Source organism: Agrilus planipennis, unplaced genomic scaffold (assembly GCF_000699045.2).
Source record: "Agrilus planipennis isolate EAB-ADULT unplaced genomic scaffold, Apla_2.0 scaffold12, whole genome shotgun sequence".
Lineage (NCBI taxonomy): Eukaryota > Metazoa > Arthropoda > Insecta > Coleoptera > Buprestidae > Agrilus > Agrilus planipennis.
The window spans coordinates 1,694,014-1,721,736 of record NW_020439003.1 but is presented as its reverse complement, the minus strand read 5'-3'; the positions used below and the strand labels follow the sequence as shown (position 1 = coordinate 1,721,736).

At 32.8% G+C, this 27,723-nt stretch overlaps 1 protein-coding gene and 1 pseudogene across 2 annotated transcripts in view; both read left to right on the top strand.

Moving 5' to 3' along the window:
- LOC108736677 (protein decapentaplegic) overlaps positions 1-17,714 on the top strand; it is a 46,021-nt gene extending 28,307 nt beyond the window's left edge. The window contains exons 1-3 of one of the 2 annotated variants that reach the window (XM_018469193.1): positions 3,093-3,454; positions 12,263-12,567; positions 16,205-17,714. In XM_018469193.1, coding sequence (XP_018324695.1) covers positions 12,276-12,567; positions 16,205-17,073 — 1,161 coding nt within the window. In that variant the 5' untranslated portion in view covers positions 3,093-3,454; positions 12,263-12,275 and the 3' untranslated portion in view covers positions 17,074-17,714. Of the gene's footprint in view, positions 1-3,092; positions 3,455-12,262; positions 12,568-16,204 lie in introns of those variants that run through there. The other variant, XM_018469192.1, reaches the window with a different exon arrangement.
- A 4,414-nt stretch (positions 17,715-22,128) lies between these two features.
- On the top strand, positions 22,129-25,825 carry LOC112904878 (annotated as a pseudogene).
- Positions 25,826-27,723: the final 1,898 nt, after the last annotated feature.

The following is a 27,723-nucleotide window of genomic DNA, read 5'->3' as shown; positions in this document are numbered from 1 at the left end:
AGTCAATTTTATTCATTCATCGGTAGATATAATATCATCTCCAAATCTTTATTATAGCAATAAGTTTTACTTATAAATAAAGATGATGTGCTCATAACTTGCTGTGAATATTGATTACCGATTAGTAACTTTAAAAATAGTCAATAATAATCATTTAGTTATTCTCTTTTTTATAAGTTTAACTTATTCATATATCCAAGAAAATGGGAGACTGTTTTTCTGGAACTGCGTTGTTCTAGACAAGATTTCTGTATAAAATTGAACATTATCCTTTAATATATGCCAAAAACAAGACATCGGAGGAGACTATTGGTTTCTTTCTGTTGATTTCAAAAACTGTTTTCGTTCGTCGTGTAATTAAAGAAAAAATAAGGAGTAAAGGTATTAAAGTCAAATAAAAAAGGGGAATTCCTTTTTTCTGGTTATGAATTACCTATGCAAAGGAGCCGTTTGTATTTGTTTTGTAAATTACAACACAAATTTCGCAACATGAACAGCTTTTGTTCGAAACAGTGTAAATTTTGTCATTGTGAAGTCTATCGTCTCTATATTCGACTACGTTTCGAATTAAAATTAAAACAAGTGATTAATAGTGACCATGGAGGAGCACACAGTCAACCTCTTAGTACCATGAATGAAAAAACCAACCATGATAGTAGTAAGTAATAACATTTAGAATTGACTGCCGTTAATTAGAAGTTAGAATCATAAATTCACGTCTTTGCTACCTTTATCTTCATATAAACTATTTGATGGTTGAATTATCCTTTTTGGTGTTGTATTAGGTAGTACTTCATAAAGAGCAATAGGTACAATGCAATTGTCTAAATAACCGAATGAAATAGACGGGATTCAAGTGATTTTGTCAAGTCTTTTCCTATACAGTAGTTAACGTCCAGATACAGATAGTGGTTAAGCATCCGTCTTCTTTACGTGTGCACACACACAAAACGGTGGTAATCGGGCTTATATAGATGTTGTTACGAAAGATCGGGAGTTAGATTACATCTTATTCAAACAATGGACCAATGGTTCGATAAGCCAAAGTAACCTGATATTTCAATTAATTTTAAAATAACAGGCCTTGATTTATTCTCTTGACATGCAGGCCGCGATTGTAGATATGCCTTCCAGTCTCTTCTGGAAGCCTTAGCGGTCGACGGATACAGCATCCCATCAACGTTCGTACTTGTTCGCCGTGTTTAGAAAGACAAAGAAGAAAAATCTGGACGTGATCAACTTATTTTTGACCGCGTGATAGAGAGAGAAGACGAGTGAAAGAGAGAAATAAAGAGGTATTGTGGTGCCCACTAGTCTAAAGCAGAAACAGGTGTGCTGCTACGTTCACATGAAAACGATCTTTGGTCTTTTTGTGAGATGTGGTAGTAAATATCAGCGCTCTTTATGCTAAAGGCCTGCATTTTTTTAAGCTGCCACATCTCGTTATTTATTGAGCCTCCTCTTGAGCATACACACGAGTTTCAAACTACCACTGTAAATTTTTAGTATCAGCCGTCTTCCATCCGCGTGTTTTTACCATGAAAACAAATAACTACAAATGCCATAAAAGGAGTTCGTAAAAACATCTGCGTGCTTTGCATTTTTTATTCAAATATTAACTGGACATCAGGACCGATTTTCCGTTCCATCATCTATACCAACTCGGAATTTTTCGTTAGCATCCATTAATTATGTATTCTTTCAAATGTTGGGACTGACTGCAAGGTTTAAAGACTCATAAATTAAAAATGAACAAACCAGCGCTACAAACAGATCGATCTCCTTATGGATATCACTGCCGTTTTAAGGATTCCACGAATGCTTCGTGAGGTCGTAAATTTTTCAAAAACTTTCTACTTCATACTTAGAACCATTAGCATACAAACGGTTATGGAAGAATTATTAAAGGTGGTCAAAAAAGAATAATTCTATTTTCCTAAGCTTGGTATACCCTCACTTCTTCTTCCTCGTCACGTATCCAAAACCTCAGCTTTCCACAGACTGGAAACGAATCAGCAACAGCAACACTGTCCACTTCATATCGTTAATTGCTTAATTAAATACCTACACATGAGAATATATAACTGTCAGCAAGTTCGTATCAGCGTTTCCCATCCACGCCCAAATTGATTTCGATCGTCAGCATGTTTAGCTTTAAGGAAGTATGTTGTTAAACATCCTCTAATTGACTCCTTAAGTCGTGTTGACGAATGTATCTGGAAGTTCATCAAAAAACACTCTCTTTTGTGTACCATTATGCTGTAGTCTGAAAGATCCTGAACAGTCCATTGTGGTAAAACCTCAAGAGAGCCACTTGGCAGTAGAACCAACTGACAATTCTCACAAGTTGCATTGTTGTCCAATGAATACAGCACGTGGACCATTCTACACATGGGAAAAGTCGAAATGCACATGCTTTACAGGAATCAATTCCTTCGTTTGATCCTTAATATTATTAGGAAGTGGTCAATTTTATTAGATCGGAATAAAAGAATTACTTTCGTAAGTAATTACCTAAGAATTCGGAGTATGTTAAAATGCATCATCAAAATTTTCTGGATGCAAAAAATATTGTGTCAATAAATCTTACTGTTTCTTCCAATCTTACTTCTTTTTTACGAAAATTATTCGTAAAAATTTTAATCCTTGTTTCTTATAAAATAGTTCTTTCTTAATTTACTGGATTTAAAAATTTCTACTTTCGCAAATTCAGTCTAGCCCAAAACTAAGTTTTTTTTAAATTAGACGAGTATTCTAAGCAAAACTTGACGTTGATTATCTACAGCATATAGCATATGATTAACATTTAAAATAGAATCAGTCTCTAAGAAATGAAACCATTCTTTTACGACGACTCTTTTATTGTATTTGGGTTAGGAAACTGGAAACTTTTAATTTATCAAATAAAATTAATTTGAAATATGCTTATAGAAGCTTGTGAATATTGATTGCCATATGTATAATCAATATTAATGAAGATGGTATAACTTTACATAATATTAACTGGTAACAAACAGAGAATTATGTAGAAACTCTACCGCTTTAAATCTCGATAGATGGAAGAATCTCTCCTTCTAGGTAGGTTGTAGGTGGCCACCCATTATCAATAGACAGTGCCGAAAGTTGACCACTTGTTGTTGACAGTTTCGGAAAAACTTTTGACGTGAAAATGAATCAGCAATCGCGGGTGCATTTCGACCCTCCTCCCGTACGGGGCCTCATTGGCCGCCCCACACGCGAAGATATTACAGGTAGAGGGTGATCGTCTTCTTCAGTCTCATGGACGATTCGATGGTATACCAAGTTACCTGTTAATGTGCTTGTGTTTGTGCTCGTGAGACATGTGCAGGTGTTTATTGTTTCCTGACCATCGGTGGATAACTTGACAGCTTCATCTATTCAATTCGTTCTTTTTTTATCACCATTTGATATTCCGCAAGATTTATTGAGACGAGTGAGTTCAATTTTTTTCTTTTGCATTCTTTTCACTAAAGATATAGGTAGGTATCGTTTTGGACAAGTTTTAACTAGTTCAATTTTTGTGCAGGTTTTGACATGCCAAGGGCATTTTTTTGCAAGTTGCTAATCTGTGAGATCAAAAATGGAATTTGTTTTCTTTTTGAATTTTTATGGAAATTTCAAAAATCTAACAGTTTCTCTATATTTTACGTTAAATATCCTAGGCTTCCTCAACATAAAAGCCTTTTTAAAGGTGGCACCACTTTAAAAATATTTACTATTGTTTTACCTAACGCAAAAGATTATCTAACAGAAGAGTGATGACCTAGTGTAGTCCGTGCATTATCCTTATTTAGAAATATCTCCTCCTGAAACGGATACCTTTACTGTAAGCATCTATTGTAGGGATGTGTCTTATTATATGCGATAAGCTAAAATATTTGCGCTAAGAAGTTTGACAGGCTACACAAAATGGCACTTAGCTTGAAAAATGATGCCGATCAAACAGAAAAGTCGCTCGGTCTGATAATGGGAATGTTTTTCTTTTCCTTTTTCTCTCTACACACGGTAAGCTTTTATATGCCTTACTGGCGGACAATGTCAATAATAGCAATGTGGTAGCTTATATGGTTAAATTGCCGTGCCCATCTCAGACTGCTCGGCGCGGTTTTTAATTGGAGATCAAGTTACCATAAGCAGACTTCGTACTGTTTACTTACCAATGCTTACCTATGCGGACGCTTGATGTACACGTAACTTCTTTTTTAATCGCACCTTATTGGAGGTACAACAATTTAATGAAGTAAACAAACAAGCCTGTACCTATGTCGTCCGACGTGAAAATGAAATGAAATTAAAAAGTCGTTTTACCTAATTCAATCTCTCGCGAAAAACACCTATCTAACGTATTTGATTTCGATGATATAATATACATAAAGAAGATTTGTAAACACATATATAAACTAGTGAGGTTTTAAACTAATAAATTACTTAATCTGCGGAATATCAAGAACTTTCTTTTGTTTTGACTTAAAAAAATTTCCACGTCGGAAAAATGATTTCAACCGAACAGCAAATGTGAAAGGAAAGTCCCATTGATGTTTTCTCTAATAAAAAATTAATTGTTGATTCTCTAAACAAACTGACTTAATAAGAACGAATAGTTAATAAATGCGACACAGTTTAATGTAAAGTAATTTACATATGTCATTCTACTTGCCTATAGGCGATTGAAAGATTTCAATTGGCCTTAATTTTTACGATTGGAACGATTCGTACAGAGTGATGCAAGCAAAATAGATAATTTTCATTAGATAAAACTAGAATATATTAGGGCTCTGTCCTCTTTATTTCTAACAGTTAACTGATATTTTAGTTGAATTTGGTACTAATTAATATGAAAGCATATGTTTCTTAAAATCTAAAACATTCTGAAATGTTTATCAAAATTAACTCGGTTTTCCAAATACAGTATCCAATGAGAGAAACTGGAGATATTAAGAATACCTTATGAAGATTAAGCCAAAAAGGATTACAGAATGCAACAGGATGAATTATGAGAAAATTTTTATTAAAGTACTTGTAAATTTTGGTTAGGTTAGCCCTACAGACATGAAACTTTTGAAGGAATTGATTTAGCTTCACTGTATACTGTCCATGTAGCAGTCAAATATTGTGATCGAATTTTCACTCACTTTCCATTACTTCATTGAGCAAAATTCTATACTATTCCGCTTTAATTGACATGAATATTGTAATTTAGAGAAAATAAAAGTGTTTCTTGAACGTTTAAAAGAATTATTTATGTAGAACACTTTCGTTATGTTAAAAATTCGATTTCTGTGATATATATAATACAATACAATACCGTCATTTCAATTTATCAGGATGTCTAGTTCAAAGAATGTTAAAGACAAAAACACATAATCAACGAATGCTTTTAGTATGTTCGGGCACTCTAACAAACAACTCAAATTTTAAATACAAAGCTTTTTACTTAAAGCCCTCAAATTTTAGATAACGGAGGTATGGAAACAAACCGAAATGTAGAATTTAAATCCTTATTTATTAGTCATTATTATCAGAAGTGAAAATTTTAACCAACATTACGTGACTAACAATAGGCTTAGTTACATTTTTATAGAGAATTAAAATAACAACTTTTGGTAAGGTTGGCGCAAGAGGAGTACTAGAAACTTTAACCCCTATCAGATGACTAACAACAGGTTCAGTTAAATTTTTATATGGAAATAGAATAACAACTATTTGTAAGGTTGTCCACGGTATCATTCAATGAGTAAACAATTTCCGTTACGTCCGGCGTAGTGGAATTTTCGAGAACATTCAACGGGAAGTTTCTCGAAAGTTTAGTAACTTTCTAGAAGAACGGTCGTCCAGAACCGGACCGCGGAAGATCATAAACTGATACGCCAAAAAGTTTTTGAAAGTAAATTACTGAAATAAAAAATATTTTTCTGTAGGTGACAAAGTATGTTTGAGCTTTGAGCGCCACCCTTATCATTTTTTGAGAAAGAAATATGTTCTCGATTAAAATTTTCAAAAACATCTAAAATTAGTTACCGACCCTTGTTCTAAAACATTCAATTATGTTCATACGTCTCTCATCGACCACTTAGTTAGCCTATTCTAAAACATCTTGAAACAGTTTCGCACTTTTCATGAAAAATTAATGTGTAAAGAAGATATTTATACTATTCAAAATAGCCCTTCGTGTGACCAGGTGCTATGAAACCCTCTTATTGTCATCAATGGGAGACCAAAGGCTATTATTTTATAGCCACGAATGGGGGTAGAATATATTTATGTATATTATAAATTGCGTTGAGCTATTATTTTATGCCTAAAAATTATTTTATTGTCTTAAAATTTCTAATATGTTAAATTCTTTACAACACACTTTTTTTAAAGAATATAAAATTTTCCATAAATTGTACTTGTGACAGTGGAGAAGAAAAGCAATAGTTAAACTACAATTTGTCGTAAGTTTAACTACTTACGTTAGTAATAATTATCACAATTTACTTTCAAAATAGTTATAATTTAGTTATAAAACATTACATCATCAACCAAACTCTTGCGCAAATTTTATTGTGAAATGCTTTTGTATTAAAAATTATTTTATTCTTATTGCTACGATGATCAAGTTTCATATTCAAATTATCCTTATTACGTTGTTTAAAAACTGGTCTAAAAATAGCCTATACACATTTTTAATTTCTACGTTCGTTTAATTAAGTAAACATTCAATTAGAATTCCGTTTGTGTTATTTTTTTACAAATTATTGCTATTTAAAATGTATGCAATGGCAGGTAAACAATTTAATGCTTTAAGGTGTCGTTTTGTAGTATATCCATAATTGCTTTTAATTATTTTAATTACACGTGTGTAGACTCGTATTAAACACCTGAGTCTCTCCTCTGTTACCAGTAATTAAGTTTTAATTTTAATTTGTCAATAATCTATTGCGATCTGTTTTACATACTAATTAACAATGATACCGAAAACGTTCCGCCTGTCATTTGCGGAGGAATTTTAATGTGTCATATTCAAAGAAAAATAAACATTTACATAAATACAATCGATATTTAAAATACCGTTCAATAGTTCTTGTTATTCTGCTATTCATTACGGATAAGTATTCCGAATTTAAAAGTTAGTTGATAAAATCAATGTGTAGAATCCTTGGAATATTCAATATTTTCTAACATAATATTAATTTCTTTAAGGAAAACAAATGCGCCAACAATCTCCAAATATATTCCCTCATTATCGGAAAAATCAATAAGGTCGATTAAAAGTGAAATTTATGAAAAGCCTTACTCATAACGTGACGCCATCTTGGATTTGTGTTCTATCAGACCCTTAAAAGAATTATTTAAATTAATATAAAGTATGGAAATTAACCTCTATCTACCCTAATAGGATTGTAAAGCTATAGCAGTTAGAAATGCTCAAGCACAATAAGCTTTTCCATTTCCCATGCGAGATTTTATTTAAAATGGATTATAAAATGGAAACTTTTTAAATTTCACGTACCTACTGGCCAATTTCGTTGATTTAACATGACATGGACATAATTTATGGGCAATAATGGGTTATAGAAACCATATGATTATTACTGAAACGTTTTTATTAACAATAAAAAGAAATTGAATAGCAGAAAAAACATATAACTGTTTCATTCGAATATCACAAGACACTCGTTTGATAGTTTTACGGCGAGTGCCTTCCTTGAACTTTGAAGCATTTCCAGATTGAACTGGTTTCTCGTTTAAATTATCACACATGCTTGCATTTACACAGCGCAGTTCATTATTTTAATTTATACTTTTAACCTGTTACGTTTGGTAAAACTACCGGCTTTCTATCATGAAATCTCAAAGTTCCTATTCATATTAATTTTTACAATATACAAATTAATTTCTTATTAAGGACCACGTAACTTTATTGTCGAGGAGTCAACCAACCGACAAAAAGGAAATATAATGATACGTACGTTGAAGAGAATGCGCATTTAGGTCTATACATACGGTAGAATCCGCTTATAGTGACATCGAAGGAAAATGACAAACACGTCATACTAAGCGGGCGTAATACAAAACATAGTATTAGAAAATAAACAACTTTCTATTTTGGTTAGTTATTTAGTTTAATAGAGAGAAAAACTACAAACTGTATATATTTATTAACAGAAAAAGAAANTTATTTCAATTGTTTTTATAAGTTCGATTTGTGTTTGTTAATTTAACGAATTAGTAATATAGTAATAAATGCGACAAGCGGGTTTCATCACGTACAGGAAAATCCATAATGATTTATCATTTTTTAACTTGTGGATATAAGGAGAGGTCCCTATAAATCAGAACCAAATTTAACTTTTTAAAGAATGGTACAAAAATAAAAGGAAAGCTCTTCGACTGACTTAAGCTTGTTCAAGGCACGCCCATTGGCTTTTGATTCCCGCCCCATGCTATTCAGCGGAACAAGAGAAAGAGACAAAAGCTGCTTCAGGAATATCAAGTTGTTAAGCACAGGACCTATACACACAGGTAAGGTATTTACTTGCCCTACGAACTTTTTGTATGTCTATATATATGCAGTACGTATGTATGTGGTATGTATACATACAATTCAGACATAATATGGACTTAAAAACGTCAACGGAAAACAAGTTTTCACTGGACGTCGTCTAATCAAAACAAAGGAAGAATTATGCCATTAAAGAATGAATATTCAATTGTATTCTAATACTGAATATTTTTTAAATACTTTGGAAACTCTTGAAGAAAACGGCCTATATACAAAACTTTTAAATGAATGAGAGCTCCAGACCAAAATCGCTCCAAAATTTTTTTCATCGATTTCTGGTTATTTCTGAGGGTTCAATGATTATATTTGAGGCGGGAGAGACACCTTTATTTTTAGTACAGCATCCATCATAGGGTATATGGTGATGTATAGTTATTTCTTTTTTAATATTAATAAATGAATTTTACGCCCTTGATCTCCCCACTCATCTCTTCCCGTACATACAGTAAATCATAAGTAGCATTTTCTATTTATGAAGTCATAAAAAACTGTCTCTTCCACCTTCTAATATCTAATTCTATTATGTAAAATGGCCGGAAATCTATGAAAAAATTTTTGGAGCGATTTTGATCTGGAGCTCCAATTCTGAACAATTACTAAAAGCTATGATAAAACGAGAAATGTAACAAATATGATTCGAAATCTGATTTCGTTGCTTTTACTCGGCTTGAAGGACTACTTAGAGATTAAGTCTTAACTTCAATGAAAAGCAGTTTATTTATACAAGATATACATAGGGAAGGATGTAATCAAGAACTAAATTAAAATCCGAAATTTTGTTGGCTATACGGTATCTAAGTTATAGATAAGAAAACCGGCACAGAAAAACTAAGGTCATCAATTTATTATCTACCTTAGCTTATTGTAAGGGAAACTGGAGAAACCTTCAGTATTTTACAGTATATTATACCAAACGCTTCTACTAATTTAACATTGATGTATTTTGGTAATAAATGTATCAAATTTTATCCTTTTGTAAACAGTACACGCAAAATTCTTCCCACTAGAACAGTTGCTTCTTCACAAGGCCTTATTATGATTTAATAGCTGTTTTTAAAACTGGAAACTACTTTCTTCCGCTTAATTTCGTTTCTTCATAGAGATCATTACTGATTTATTAATTAATTGGGCGATTTAAATCTTAAGAAGAGTTTAAATTCGCAGTTGTAAGGTCATCTGTATGCGAATAAAAGATAAGAAACGAACCGAACATCAAAGAGAGTTTTTCTTTGGATGTCTGTACGGACTAAAATTTGTACCGATTTCAATGAGATTTTACAAACATGAACAGGATGTTGTCGCAAGTGATCTGGTCTACTTTTTTTCAATTGTTTATTGACTATAACATGTGCTCTTATTATAAAAAATTAGAAAGTTTTACGCAGACAATGTCGTGGGAAACATACTATTTATATCGTCTGATCGGATGACGCAATACCCTCCCCTCACTCGGCTACCCCCGCGTACCCATTAACATCTTGAATGTAATACATTTCCGATCGCTTTTTAAGAAATGTATGGATTTTTAAGGAAATGTGTCTAATATAATTTATTTCACACATTTTCGGGTGATTGTAGGAATTAAATACATTTCCTAGGAATTGTATACAATGACGGATTACACACATTTCCGTTAACATACACACATAATCAAAGATGCATCGATATTAATCAAAATAATACACATATCTAAAAATTGTTAATTAAAATTTCATTGGGTTAGTGTTTAAACGATTTTTTAAACGGGACTTAGAGTGGTTTGGGACTTGAGAGAATGGTATTTAACGGAAAGCCTTTCAAAGCGAATAAATGTACCATTACCCTTAGTGATTTTTGCCGAATACCCCATACAGCTAATGCCTTGTACTCGATTATCCGGTATCATTATGATAAAAAGTGACAAAAATCACTATCGTTCTCGACTAATAATCTACAACAGATGCTTACAATAATAAATCTAAAAATCTATATCAGCTTCATGCCTTATTAAATTAGTTTTGACGGTGTGATTTTATTGTTCTGCATTACAAAAGACTGTTAGTTTTATTCCCATCATATTGTGTCTTTTCCTTTTATACACACATGTATATATATATATTTCTGTGACCCCTCACACGTCGTTAAAGAGTTCTAAATACTTAGAGCAGTTAAATTAATTCGAACGTAGCGCGAGACATAGGAGGTGTATGACATTTTAAGTAGTTGTAGCGGCCGGTTATTAAAAAATTAATTAGTTATGTATATTGCTTTCTGGACAGACCAGATGGTCAAAAGCACAAGTTTAGAGGTTACGTGTTGTACTGCACTGGTCAGACATCACGAGAAATTACATACGTACGATGTTGTTTGCTCTAGCATTAAAGCTTAAATGAATGCGGGAATATAATTATTACCGCTAGCCTTGGCGTTCCAACCAAAATTAAGGGAACTTTTTGCTTTTATACGCCACTAAAATTGCCTACTTGGTATAATGAAATAGCGTAATTATTTATATAATTATGTGTGTGGTGTTTCTACAACTACAAAAAATTGAAACGTTTTTGCATAATTTAGACTCCCTGTAAGGCGTCTTTATTAGCAGATTAAGAAGTTAAACACACCACACTTAGGGGGTTTCTGTGGGATAGGAATAAAAAATGGGCAATTTTAAGGAGATTGTTAGATTATAGTTCCACGTTCTTAATAAATGTCAAATTAGTGAAATCATTGAAAACTAATAGATACCAATAAATGTTGCAGCCATCAATTATTAATAAAGTTTCTACTTTTAGTAGCAGCTAATATATTAATAATTATTAAANATCACGTTTTAGTCTGATTTTTAAAATAATAAACAAAAATATCGCTATTTAACACTAGCTTCTTTTTTTCCATATAAAATTGATATGAAAACTGCGCTTACAAACGAATGATCTATCTAAGGATTAATTAGAAAATTATCTTGAAGTAAAAGTTCAGTCCGAATACAATTTTCCATTCGTTAGGTTCTTGTTGTCTTCAAAACCACTTTAAGTGAAATATCTAATCAGTGATGCCTCTGTCGGCATCACACAGCTTGTAACGTAAAAATTTATGTATTTGTAGGACTGTTTTTGTGTTAAAATAAATCTAAAAGGACTTGTACAAGTAATCTTTAGTTATGTGGTCCTAGTGTTGAGCTTGTTATGACTGATATGGTGCATTTACGTACAAAAAATACTACAAACCAAGACGTATACCATGAAAATCAGTTCTTAAAACGTTATTTAGGTTTGAGCAGGATTTCTTGGCGCGTATCCTGAAACACTTGGAGCACCGTGTCACCTGTACAGAAAATGAAAATACTTTTGCGTTATTGTGCGAACCATTTTAGATTTGTTAATAATCAGGAATGTATTAAACAAATAAAATAAAGAGCTGTTATGGAAGACACACACACATTAATTACACAATGAAAGCTTCAACTACTTTATCGAAATCGGTAGTGACTAATCTGTACCTTTTACTTTATTTATCTGAAGCATTTCTTTGCAAGGAATAGGTACACATTATGAATACGAATTGTAGCAAAAACTTTTACTTCTACCTTTTACTTGAAAATAAATATTTTATTTTTATGAATACGACCTATCACAAATCCTTGATTAATCATTATCTTCATTAGCGGTTCTTTTATACGATTTAATACAGAATTCTCTTTTCTTTCCATTTCAGCTGTGTTTTGACAATGCAACTGGCAAACCTGTGTTGGCTACTGCTAATAATCCTATTGGACTGTTGCTGTACGTTAGCGTCTATATCGATTCCTGAAGAAGCCAAAGCTGAGGTTGAAGCCAACCTTCTTTCACTGTTTGGATTTAGGAAACGACCAAAAGTAGACAGGACAAAAATCCTTATCCCTCAAGCCATGATTCAATTGTACGAAAAACAGACCAGACAACGACTTGATACCGCATCTATACCAAAACCTGGTCTATACACCAAAAGTGCCAACACCGTACGGAGTTTCACACATGTTGGTAGGTAAAGATCGCATACATTAATTTATTAAGTGTAGTTGAATCTTATAATCTAATCGCAAGATTAAGTAATTCCTTTTCTAAACCAGAAAAATGGTTTTGAAAACCAGTCAATGAGAAATGTCTTATTATATTCCGGAACAATTATTGTAGAACCAATGAACTGAATGGGTTTCTAACACAATTTCTTAGGGGTTCACGCGGCTGAAATTAATTTCCAAACTACTTAACATGTCTTGACTTGAAATTAGGTCAAGTAGTTGCATTACAAGTATTTGGAATTTCAAGCATAGGTCTTCTAGATGGCTCAAAACTACGTACTTGACTTTTTCTTTAATCATTTCATGACAACACGTTGTATCATAGCCATTTTCAAGTTAACAGTTTAGCTAAATTTTTCAACGTATAATCCTCAGTTTTCCATTTTTTGTTTTTCTTAGATTATGAACAGTTTTTACTGACGATTTCTGAGGCGGTTATATAGTATACTCTGTCTCTTCGAGCTGAAAATCAAGTAAATGTGTGCAAACTACACAAAATATCAATTTTTAGGATCAATGTTATGAATAACATTTTGCAGTTCGTTAACTTCTGTTGTCTGTCGTAATTACTTGTACAAAATTTTGTTAAGTCGTATTAGAAGTGAATTGTTACAAATAAAATGGGCAGAAATTTCATTGTACCCTATCACACTAAAGAAAGATCTATCATCTACAGTGAAATGAATTTTTGAGCTGGATTTCTTTAGAAAATGATTAACCCCTTGGTGCCCATCCATTCACACATGACAATATCTAAATTTTGCTGCTGTATGCCAATGATATCTTATGTGGATATATATAACATTTTAGAAGATAATGCTTGTTTTGGTAGTGTCGGCTACTACATTTAATTAGTGTAAATAATAATAATAGACTTTATTAAACTATCCTGGAAATTCATCAGTACAGATAGAATAGATGACAGAAGATCATAAGAATGTGATAGCTTCATTTACTATGCCTATGATATTTTTTTTCTTTACTAAAGTGATGTCCATGCTATACTGAATTGAAAATATTAAGTGTGCGAACTTTATTTTTCTGGTAAAGTTGTATAAAACTAGATTTCAGAAATAGCATTGAGCCTCAAGGGGTTAATGGTATTATGTGCTGCCTCAAATATTTTCATTGTGAAACTTTTTAAATTGCGCTTGGGGTTGACATCAAATAGTTTGAAATTACTTGGTTTCAAGTCAAATAACAGGGATGGAGAATCGAGTTAGTCAATTAGTCGATTTTCGAAAAGTTTAGTTTTGAAATTAGATCAAATAATTTGCAAAAAACATTTAGCTAGTTGATTTGATGAATCCTTAACAGTGTTATAGTCTTTATGAAAAGAGGAGGATATAAACTAGCATTTGCACCCCGTTGAATAGTACATGTTATATTATATAATGGATTAGAAAAGACTTTTCTAACTCCTAATGCCTGTAGAGAGCACGACTTGGAAACGTGACCAGTTATTAAGAACAGGTCGTTTTACACTTGAAACCTACTACTAGTGAATGTAATGCAATGTAATTAAATATCTCTTTTAATCTTTCTTTAGCCTTTATTTACGTACATATAAACATACGTAAGTGCATACCACATCCTACTATGCATATGCTTTATGCATGCAAACTTATTATTATGGGCTATTTATAGATATCACTCTAGTTGCACACGAACACTGATTTACCATAATCTGTGAATTATTTTCATGATAAAAGTTGACGTATATATGCACACGTGCAAGTGCAAAAAGCGATACTAAATAATTGCTTTTCTAATTTCAAAAAGTCAAAGTAACATCTCAACGTTTTAGAATCTTTGATGGAATCATGCACCTGAACCCAGTATTAAGTACTCAATACGTTATGAATTATATCTTTTTATTTAAGTAAAATTTGACTTCATGTAGAACATTGGTTTATTATTAAAGTTTAAAATGATAATCTAATAAAATTCATATGATTTAGGGAATTATAATATTTCACAAATAATCTTGCCATTCTGAAAAAGAAGCTGAAGATCTTCTGCTATACCCTCCACTTTGCAGTATACTACAGGTTAGCGGAGAGACTTCTTAACATTCAACTTTTTTATACTATTGTTTTCATTTTTTAATGTTAAAAACTCTGCACAAAATTATTTGAAATTACCAGGTTTGCTTATTTTTACTACCAGAACGTCTTTCATTTGCTATCTACAATCAAACAACGTATAAATAACGTGAATTCTCAAGTACCAGCGTACCCTCAAAAATAAAAGCGTCTCTATTTTTCCATATTACAGTGCGGTACTTTTGCCCCTTGTGATTTTATACAAAATCGGTTTTTTTTGTCTAAACGCTTATTCAATTACCTCAAATAAATAATTAGATAATTTTAAAAGGTCATTGTGAAATCTCTGCACTAGTTGTTACTCGATCTATTAAAACTAACCCACTATTTTCAAGAACTGTCTCATATACTTTGATTCTGTGGAAATGCAACGTGAAAAATTAGAAAATTGCTTCATCGAATACGTAAAGCTCGAGTTTATTACGATAGTTTAGCGAGTAATTAGGTGGAAATTTATTAATTCCTTAAATAATACTTTATCTTAGTACATCCTCACAATTTCAAGAATTGTTTTTCCGACAACAGTTATCTTATCAAAATTTTTCATTATATAATATTAATAAGAATGCATATTGATAGCGACTGCTTAATTTAATGAAAATTTTTTAATTTTCATTAAATTTGCAATCCATTTGCGGTAATAGTATCAGGAAAATAATTTACCGTACTAATTTATTATTTATTGCTAGAATATCTTTTGGTAAATTTGATTTTTGGAATGCCCTTCTGCAAAATGACTTAAACTCTGAAGACATACGACTTTCTTTTAGGTTTTAAAATAAATTTTCTAACCATGTTACTTCTACTATGTATATTTCTGGGTCCGCACAATTAATGCACAAAGTCGTTCTGATATTTGTTCTTGGAATAATTAGACTAATGCAACAACAATTAATTACACCTATAAGTGTTGTAGATGTAAGAATTCTTTGAAGTTGTGGTAATTATCCATTAAATATGTCATTGGGACTATTAATTTTTAAGATTAACGGGTAGAGAATCGATCATTTTAAACAGGTAGAAAAGTAATAAAACCAATGATTTTCTAATTTTGAGTAAGACCCTTTAGAAAGTTGGTACGTAATTTTTGTTACCTGGAGGTAATTATTTCATCAATACAACATTCTGATGCAAGGCAAAAACGTTACTCAATCAAATCATAATCGATGTTTATTAAGCTCAACAAAAGGATTTGAAATTGCAGAATTTTAAGATAACAACCTGGTAATTGAAATTACTTTTCTCTTTATTTGTTTACGACATTAGGCAGATAATTTTCGACACTACCTGACAAATTAGGAAAAATAGTAATTTACGGGATCCTCATTCTGTGTAGAATTAACTTCCTTCTAATTTAGAGAAGATAAAACTCGCTATCTACATAAAACGTAATCACTTGCTATTAAGGTCATCATCAAATTGTGATATCAAACAAAGATAACCTTTATAATGTAAAAGTATTTCACTAAGTTAAGTTTCTCTTTGTTACAGAAAGTCCGATTGACAATCAGTTTCCCAGCCATCATAAATTTCGAGTTAGCTTCGATATTTCCACCATTCCAAAAACAGAGAAGTTGAAGGCAGCAGAACTGACCTTCAGCCGTGACCCTATTAACTGGACATTGCCTCAAACGGGCAAAACGCATACTTACTATCAACGCATTCTGGTAAAAGACATCCTGAAGCCAGGCAACGGAAAAAAACAAGGACCAATCACGAGGTTGATAGATTCCAAAGTAATTGACACGAGGCAAAGTAGCATCGTCAGTGTTGACGTGCTTCCCGCTGTAACAAGGTGGTTAGAGTTCCCTATGCAAAATTATGGTCTCCTAATTCAAGTCCTCGGCCCGAAAGACAAGAAAACCCTTCCCGTTCGACACCTTCGGTTACGAAGGGATCTGAACGAGAACGACATCAACTGGAGTCGTACGCAACCATTGCTATTTACTTATACTGACGATGGTAAGAATAAACAAGCCCTTGGCGAAGAACTGGCGCAGAAAAGGTCGAGAAGAGCGATGAACAAGAAACACAGAAGGAAAAGTGAAAAGTGTAAAAGGCACCCCATGTACGTGGACTTCGCGGAAGTCGGATGGAATGATTGGATCGTGGCACCACCCGGTTATGACGCTTATTATTGCCACGGCGAATGTTCTTACCCGATGGCAGAGCATTTGAACACGACAAATCACGCGATCGTGCAAAGTCTTGTAAATTCCGCGAATCCTAGCAAAGTGCCGAAAGCCTGTTGCGTACCGACGCAACTTAATTCGATATCGATGTTGTACTTAGACGAAGATCAGAAAGTTGTACTGAAGAATTACAAAGAGATGACTGTGGTAGGTTGCGGGTGCCGGTAGTGCACAGATTCCAACGGTATCTTGTCAACTCTCACTGTGATCTTATTTTTTTAGTCTACCACACGGACAAAACTGTGCGTTACTGTTTATAACAGTGTAAATTGTTCGAAAAGAAGCGAAAGCCTTGTGCTCACGACAAAACCTTAAGTATCTGTGTGTGGCATTCCCCCAGTGAATTATGAAAAACAAAAAAAGAATGACAAAAAACGAAAAATGTTTCGTGACATTTCTTAAATCGCGATGCATTGCTGGAAATCATCGTGTTTGGAGCTGTGATTTATTATTGTTAAGGATAATTTTATATATTTTATTTATGTTGTAAATAAACTTGAGCGGCGTGTTTCAAGGCGTACGACGTTTATATGTAAATAGACAGTGACACCTGCGGTATGAAATAAACAAAATCGAAATAATTCATACTTGAAACAGAAGGTGTTTACAAAAGTATTTATTATTGCAATACCTTGAATAGTGTCATTATTCAAAATGAGTCATTGTAATATATTAGTACCTGGTTAGGATATATTTATTACCTAGTTTGTGAGATTGTTCATAGTGTACAGAGACCACCTGTGTATAATGCTTTAGTCTAGGATAATTTTGTACAGGCTGTATATATAATTACAGAAATATATATTATATTCAAGCATTAACTGTTCTTTCTATTATTAGTATGTGGTGTATTAAAGGAAAAATTTCTAACAAACTTACCGATGCCTGCTTCCTACTTCGTTCCGCATGAATTTTAGGTGAATTCTTCATCTCTGCTATGGACGATGAACATGGTTATATAGTATACTCTGTCTCTTCGAGCTGAAAATCAAGTAAATGTGTGCAAACTACACAAAATATCAATTTTTAGGATCAATGTTATGAATAACATTTTGCAGTTCGTTAACTTCTGTTGTCTGTCGTAATTACTTGTACAAAATTTTGTTAAGTCGTATTAGAAGTGAATTGTTACAAATAAAATGGGCAGAAATTTCATTGTACCCTATCACACTAAAGAAAGATCTATCATCTACAGTGAAATGAATTTTTGAGCTGGATTTCTTTAGAAAATGATTAACCCCTTGGTGCCCATCCATTCACACATGACAATATCTAAATTTTGCTGCTGTATGCCAATGATATCTTATGTGGATATATATAACATTTTAGAAGATAATGCTTGTTTTGGTAGTGTCGGCTACTACATTTAATTAGTGTAAATAATAATAATAGACTTTATTAAACTATCCTGGAAATTCATCAGTACAGATAGAATAGATGACAGAAGATCATAAGAATGTGATAGCTTCATTTACTATGCCTATGATATTTTTTTTCTTTACTAAAGTGATGTCCATGCTATACTGAATTGAAAATATTAAGTGTGCGAACTTTATTTTTCTGGTAAAGTTGTATAAAACTAGATTTCAGAAATAGCATTGAGCCTCAAGGGGTTAATGGTATTATGTGCTGCCTCAAATATTTTCATTGTGAAACTTTTTAAATTGCGCTTGGGGTTGACATCAAATAGTTTGAAATTACTTGGTTTCAAGTCAAATAACAGGGATGGAGAATCGAGTTAGTCAATTAGTCGATTTTCGAAAAGTTTAGTTTTGAAATTAGATCAAATAATTTGCAAAAAACATTTAGCTAGTTGATTTGATGAATCCTTAACAGTGTTATAGTCTTTATGAAAAGAGGAGGATATAAACTAGCATTTGCACCCCGTTGAATAGTACATGTTATATTATATAATGGATTAGAAAAGACTTTTCTAACTCCTAATGCCTGTAGAGAGCACGACTTGGAAACGTGACCAGTTATTAAGAACAGGTCGTTTTACACTTGAAACCTACTANTTTTAATATTAATAAATGAATTTTACGCCCTTGATCTCCCCACTCATCTCTTCCCGTACATACAGTAAATCATAAGTAGCATTTTCTATTTATGAAGTCATAAAAAACTGTCTCTTCCACCTTCTAATATCTAATTCTATTATGTAAAATGGCCGGAAATCTATGAAAAAATTTTTGGAGCGATTTTGATCTGGAGCTCCAATTCTGAACAATTACTAAAAGCTATGATAAAACGAGAAATGTAACAAATATGATTCGAAATCTGATTTCGTTGCTTTTACTCGGCTTGAAGGACTACTTAGAGATTAAGTCTTAACTTCAATGAAAAGCAGTTTATTTATACAAGATATACATAGGGAAGGATGTAATCAAGAACTAAATTAAAATCCGAAATTTTGTTGGCTATACGGTATCTAAGTTATAGATAAGAAAACCGGCACAGAAAAACTAAGGTCATCAATTTATTATCTACCTTAGCTTATTGTAAGGGAAACTGGAGAAACCTTCAGTATTTTACAGTATATTATACCAAACGCTTCTACTAATTTAACATTGATGTATTTTGGTAATAAATGTATCAAATTTTATCCTTTTGTAAACAGTACACGCAAAATTCTTCCCACTAGAACAGTTGCTTCTTCACAAGGCCTTATTATGATTTAATAGCTGTTTTTAAAACTGGAAACTACTTTCTTCCGCTTAATTTCGTTTCTTCATAGAGATCATTACTGATTTATTAATTAATTGGGCGATTTAAATCTTAAGAAGAGTTTAAATTCGCAGTTGTAAGGTCATCTGTATGCGAATAAAAGATAAGAAACGAACCGAACATCAAAGAGAGTTTTTCTTTGGATGTCTGTACGGACTAAAATTTGTACCGATTTCAATGAGATTTTACAAACATGAACAGGATGTTGTCGCAAGTGATCTGGTCTACTTTTTTTCAATTGTTTATTGACTATAACATGTGCTCTTATTATAAAAAATTAGAAAGTTTTACGCAGACAATGTCGTGGGAAACATACTATTTATATCGTCTGATCGGATGACGCAATACCCTCCCCTCACTCGGCTACCCCCGCGTACCCATTAACATCTTGAATGTAATACATTTCCGATCGCTTTTTAAGAAATGTATGGATTTTTAAGGAAATGTGTCTAATATAATTTATTTCACACATTTTCGGGTGATTGTAGGAATTAAATACATTTCCTAGGAATTGTATACAATGACGGATTACACACATTTCCGTTAACATACACACATAATCAAAGATGCATCGATATTAATCAAAATAATACACATATCTAAAAATTGTTAATTAAAATTTCATTGGGTTAGTGTTTAAACGATTTTTTAAACGGGACTTAGAGTGGTTTGGGACTTGAGAGAATGGTATTTAACGGAAAGCCTTTCAAAGCGAATAAATGTACCATTACCCTTAGTGATTTTTGCCGAATACCCCATACAGCTAATGCCTTGTACTCGATTATCCGGTATCATTATGATAAAAAGTGACAAAAATCACTATCGTTCTCGACTAATAATCTACAACAGATGCTTACAATAATAAATCTAAAAATCTATATCAGCTTCATGCCTTATTAAATTAGTTTTGACGGTGTGATTTTATTGTTCTGCATTACAAAAGACTGTTAGTTTTATTCCCATCATATTGTGTCTTTTCCTTTTATACACACATGTATATATATATATTTCTGTGACCCCTCACACGTCGTTAAAGAGTTCTAAATACTTAGAGCAGTTAAATTAATTCGAACGTAGCGCGAGACATAGGAGGTGTATGACATTTTAAGTAGTTGTAGCGGCCGGTTATTAAAAAATTAATTAGTTATGTATATTGCTTTCTGGACAGACCAGATGGTCAAAAGCACAAGTTTAGAGGTTACGTGTTGTACTGCACTGGTCAGACATCACGAGAAATTACATACGTACGATGTTGTTTGCTCTAGCATTAAAGCTTAAATGAATGCGGGAATATAATTATTACCGCTAGCCTTGGCGTTCCAACCAAAATTAAGGGAACTTTTTGCTTTTATACGCCACTAAAATTGCCTACTTGGTATAATGAAATAGCGTAATTATTTATATAATTATGTGTGTGGTGTTTCTACAACTACAAAAAATTGAAACGTTTTTGCATAATTTAGACTCCCTGTAAGGCGTCTTTATTAGCAGATTAAGAAGTTAAACACACCACACTTAGGGGGTTTCTGTGGGATAGGAATAAAAAATGGGCAATTTTAAGGAGATTGTTAGATTATAGTTCCACGTTCTTAATAAATGTCAAATTAGTGAAATCATTGAAAACTAATAGATACCAATAAATGTTGCAGCCATCAATTATTAATAAAGTTTCTACTTTTAGTAGCAGCTAATATATTAATAATTATTAAACATTGATTTGAAATCAGCTTAATTTTTCCCCACTACAGACTACCTCATGTTAAAAAGGAAAAACTTGTTGGTGCTGTCACATCCTCGAAAGAAATTGAACCCGGACTCCTGGATTTACACACAGTACTGTTACCACTAATCGTAAGTTACCATAAGCTTAGCTTATGACGTTAGACCAAACATCAAAGTGGTATTTTTTCTACCCTGTATCATTTACTTTTCATTTGTCAAATAATTTCTTTTTCCAATATTCCCCTAGATAAAAATGTTCAGTCTCTCAGAGTCTCTGCAAGCGAGACTCGAGTCTCCGTCTCTCATCGAGTCTCTCTGATGTCGCTGATTGAGAGACTGTCAAAAAAACTGTTTAGCGTCTCTGAACGAGAGAATCGAGTCGCTCATAGAGAGATTCTCATATCGTATCCACTCTCTGAACGAGAGACTCGAGTCTCCCAATTTTTCGGTTTTATTAATTCAGTCTCTCTTTTATCGTTCGAGTCTCTCATACAGAGACTGTGAGAGATCCCTAAAAACACCTGGGCAATAACCGAGAGACTGTGAGAGACGCTCTCAAAGACGCTGAAAGACTCTGAGAGACTGAAAATTTTTGTCTAGGGTCTTATATGCAAAAATTTAAGTTGTACGAGATTCCAACTAATTGTAATAGTTGATGATTATTACAGAAGGTGATAGGATAAATGAGCGATTTCAGTTTGTTTTTAACCATATCTATCTCACAAGAAGAATCGAAGCTGAAAGTTAAACCTTTAGTAATTCTTAACAGAAAAGATGGCCAGTTATTTAGGATTCTTACATCGTACATTATGCAAGAAGCCCGAGGGATGTAAATGTACTAATTCAATAGTGTTTATTCAAACATTCGTTACTTTAGTCACGCAATGACGAAGGCGTGATTTTATCTTGCGCCATTCAATAAATAAGATAAACTGACAGTTTCAATTGAAGCAATTCGGTTAAAGACAACATTAATGTGTTATGTTGTCGGCAAACAATAGTCATCTCGATTATTATAAATAAAATACGGTAATTAACTACTGACAGCCGTTCAAATTAAAATAGAAACAAGAAATGACGTGTGAAATCTTTAAGTTAATGACTGTGTGCGAAGTACGTTCATATTTTACGTTCTGCTAGGACTAAATGCGAATAAATCAATTTAATATAAGTACGTAAAAAGATGAAGACAAACATGTAACTTTCTTCTTTGTCTCGTAAAGTTGAACTGTCTTCTTTCGGAAACCAAAATATTTCAACAATATTGAAATTAATGGGCTGGTAAGCATAAAAAATTGTTTCACATTTTATAAGTGTTGTTGGCAACTGGACGATGCATTAGCACCCTGCAGGGAACCCTTTGGAGAACGCCCCGAAAGGAATCTACGTAAAGGGTAAACAAAATCCTTAGTCAGCAGAACGAGCGAAAATTCTTTGAATACCTTCTAGAATTATTGTATAAGAAAATTTTACTTTATGAGTATGCACTCCGTAAGTACATATTAGACTTACGCATAATTCCAGGAATACTTTCAACTATATATGCATAGAAGCTTTAACTGTTTATATGTTTGTAATGAAAAACCTTTTAGCAGCCCTAGACAAAAATTTTCAGTCTCTCTCCAGTCTCTCAGAGTCATTCAGAGTTTTTCAGCGTCTCTGAAAGCGTCTCTCACAGTCTCTCAGTTATTGCCTAGGTGTTTTTATGGATTTCTCACACTCTCTGTACGATAAAATTGTTAATTCAGAGATTCGAATCTCTCGTTCAAAGATTCGAGTCTCTCGTTCAGAGATTCGAGTCTCTCGTTCANCTCATATACTTTGATTCTGTGGAAATGCAACGTGAAAAATTAGAAAATTGCTTCATCGAATACGTAAAGCTCGAGTTTATTACGATAGTTTAGCGAGTAATTAGGTGGAAATTTATTAATTCCTTAAATAATACTTTATCTTAGTACATCCTCACAATTTCAAGAATTGTTTTTCCGACAACAGTTATCTTATCAAAATTTTTCATTATATAATATTAATAAGAATGCATATTGATAGCGACTGCTTAATTTAATGAAAATTTTTTAATTTTCATTAAATTTGCAATCCATTTGCGGTAATAGTATCAGGAAAATAATTTACCGTACTAATTTATTATTTATTGCTAGAATATCTTTTGGTAAATTTGATTTTTGGAATGCCCTTCTGCAAAATGACTTAAACTCTGAAGACATACGACTTTTTTTTAGGTTTTAAAATAAATTTTCTAACCATGTTACTTCTACTATGTATATTTCTGGGTCCGCACAATTAATGCACAAAGTCGTTCTGATATTTGTTCTTGGAATAATTAGACTAATGCAACAACAATTAATTACACCTATAAGTGTTGTAGATGTAAGAATTCTTTGAAGTTGTGGTAATTATCCATTAAATATGTCATTGGGACTATTAATTTTTAAGATTAACGGGTAGAGAATCGATCATTTTAAACAGGTAGAAAAGTAATAAAACCAATGATTTTCTAATTTTGAGTAAGACCCTTTAGAAAGTTGGTACGTAATTTTTGTTACCTGGAGGTAATTATTTCATCAATACAACATTCTGATGCAAGGCAAAAACGTTACTCAATCAAATCATAATCGATGTTTATTAAGCTCAACAAAAGGATTTGAAATTGCAGAATTTTAAGATAACAACCTGGTAATTGAAATTACTTTTCTCTTTATTTGTTTACGACATTAGGCAGATAATTTTCGACACTACCTGACAAATTAGGAAAAATAGTAATTTACGGGATCCTCATTCTGTGTAGAATTAACTTCCTTCTAATTTAGAGAAGATAAAACTCGCTATCTACATAAAACGTAATCACTTGCTATTAAGGTCATCATCAAATTGTGATATCAAACAAAGATAACCTTTATAATGTAAAAGTATTTCACTAAGTTAAGTTTCTCTTTGTTACAGAAAGTCCGATTGACAATCAGTTTCCCAGCCATCATAAATTTCGAGTTAGCTTCGATATTTCCACCATTCCAAAAACAGAGAAGTTGAAGGCAGCAGAACTGACCTTCAGCCGTGACCCTATTAACTGGACATTGCCTCAAACGGGCAAAACGCATACTTACTATCAACGCATTCTGGTAAAAGACATCCTGAAGCCAGGCAACGGAAAAAAACAAGGACCAATCACGAGGTTGATAGATTCCAAAGTAATTGACACGAGGCAAAGTAGCATCGTCAGTGTTGACGTGCTTCCCGCTGTAACAAGGTGGTTAGAGTTCCCTATGCAAAATTATGGTCTCCTAATTCAAGTCCTCGGCCCGAAAGACAAGAAAACCCTTCCCGTTCGACACCTTCGGTTACGAAGGGATCTGAACGAGAACGACATCAACTGGAGTCGTACGCAACCATTGCTATTTACTTATACTGACGATGGTAAGAATAAACAAGCCCTTGGCGAAGAACTGGCGCAGAAAAGGTCGAGAAGAGCGATGAACAAGAAACACAGAAGGAAAAGTGAAAAGTGTAAAAGGCACCCCATGTACGTGGACTTCGCGGAAGTCGGATGGAATGATTGGATCGTGGCACCACCCGGTTATGACGCTTATTATTGCCACGGCGAATGTTCTTACCCGATGGCAGAGCATTTGAACACGACAAATCACGCGATCGTGCAAAGTCTTGTAAATTCCGCGAATCCTAGCAAAGTGCCGAAAGCCTGTTGCGTACCGACGCAACTTAATTCGATATCGATGTTGTACTTAGACGAAGATCAGAAAGTTGTACTGAAGAATTACAAAGAGATGACTGTGGTAGGTTGCGGGTGCCGGTAGTGCACAGATTCCAACGGTATCTTGTCAACTCTCACTGTGATCTTATTTTTTTAGTCTACCACACGGACAAAACTGTGCGTTACTGTTTATAACAGTGTAAATTGTTCGAAAAGAAGCGAAAGCCTTGTGCTCACGACAAAACCTTAAGTATCTGTGTGTGGCATTCCCCCAGTGAATTATGAAAAACAAAAAAAGAATGACAAAAAACGAAAAATGTTTCGTGACATTTCTTAAATCGCGATGCATTGCTGGAAATCATCGTGTTTGGAGCTGTGATTTATTATTGTTAAGGATAATTTTATATATTTTATTTATGTTGTAAATAAACTTGAGCGGCGTGTTTCAAGGCGTACGACGTTTATATGTAAATAGACAGTGACACCTGCGGTATGAAATAAACAAAATCGAAATAATTCATACTTGAAACAGAAGGTGTTTACAAAAGTATTTATTATTGCAATACCTTGAATAGTGTCATTATTCAAAATGAGTCATTGTAATATATTAGTACCTGGTTAGGATATATTTATTACCTAGTTTGTGAGATTGTTCATAGTGTACAGAGACCACCTGTGTATAATGCTTTAGTCTAGGATAATTTTGTACAGGCTGTATATATAATTACAGAAATATATATTATATTCAAGCATTAACTGTTCTTTCTATTATTAGTATGTGGTGTATTAAAGGAAAAATTTCTAACAAACTTACCGATGCCTGCTTCCTACTTCGTTCCGCATGAATTTTAGGTGAATTCTTCATCTCTGCTATGGACGATGAACATCCTGGAAAAAGGTAATAAAAATTAATAAAGGCTTTTGCAGACCAGTGCATCCTGCAGATAAAATGATTTTTCTACTAAAATAGTGTTAAAATTGCAAAAGCTCTTCCTTTTACAATAATTTCTACGTATATAGTGTTCCATCAAAAGTAGATGAACTTTAAACTGATGCGTGCGGAGAACCCCAAAAGGCTATCCAAATAGTTATATTTTATATTAGTAAAAGTAGATTACTAGCCCGGGTACCAAAACAATTAGATATTTCTGTATGCTGCATAAAATTACTAAATTTTTTAATATAATAAATTCAACTCCAAATTCAACGCTCATGAACTTGAGCAAAATCGGCCGAGGGGATCCTACCCAATACTATATTTTAATTGACTTCCTTGGTTATAAAAGTGCAGATACTGCAAATTAAAATTTCATACAATAGAGAGAACGACGAACAACACGCTTATCAATGAGTACTGATGAAAATCGTTCGGATATTCAGATATGCCCAATATGCGTGTATTTAGTCAATGTTCGTTACTGTTACTTTTTAATCAAATCAAAATCGAGAAACCCAAATCAACAAGAGAAGCATCAAAAAGAGTTGTTCGTTTTTTATCCAATATGCGACTCGAAATACTTAATTATTCGAACTTTAGTCTTAAAAGTAATAATAATAGAAATGTCTAGAAATTTCTCTTTGTTTACCTATTAATTTATTTACTGTTTTGTGCTCCAGCAGAATAGCAATAAAATTTCCTAATCAAAAATCAATTTCACTGATTTCTGCATACTAAAAGGAATATAATAGTTTCTTACCCCAAAGGATTGAAAATAAACATTAGAGAAAAGTGCAAATTTCATAATTATTCAAGAAAATAATAAATTTTCTTCTATAGTTCAGTCGACGTATGCAATATTTAATAACTTCATTATTATAAAACAGAATGATATTTGTTGTATTTAACTTAAACAGAACATTGAAAATTACATTACGATTATTTGATAAATTAACTATGATTAGGAAATTAAATTAAAATCGTTTAGAAAATGCGTTATTACGCCCTTATTTCAATTGTTTTTATAAGTTCGATTTGTGTTTGTTAATTTAACGAATTAGTAATAGAGTAATAAATGCGACAAGCGGGTTTCATCACGTACAGGAAAATCCATAATGATTTATCATTTTTTAACTTGTGGATATAAGGAGAGGTCCCTATAAATCAGAACCAAATTTAACTTTTTAAAGAATGGTACAAAAATAAAAGGAAAGCTCTTCGACTGACTTAAGCTTGTTCAAGGCACGCCCATTGGCTTTTGATTCCCGCCCCATGCTATTCAGCGGAACAAGAGAAAGAGACAAAAGCTGCTTCAGGAATATCAAGTTGTTAAGCACAGGACCTATACACACAGGTAAGGTATTTACTTGCCCTACGAACTTTTTGTATGTCTATATATATGCAGTACGTATGTATGTGGTATGTATACATACAATTCAGACATAATATGGACTTAAAAACGTCAACGGAAAACAAGTTTTCACTGGACGTCGTCTAATCAAAACAAAGGAAGAATTATGCCATTAAAGAATGAATATTCAATTGTATTCTAATACTGAATATTTTTTAAATACTTTGGAAACTCTTGAAGAAAACGGCCTATATACAAAACTTTTAAATGAATGAGAGCTCCAGACCAAAATCGCTCCAAAATTTTTTTCATCGATTTCTGGTTATTTCTGAGGGTTCAATGATTATATTTGAG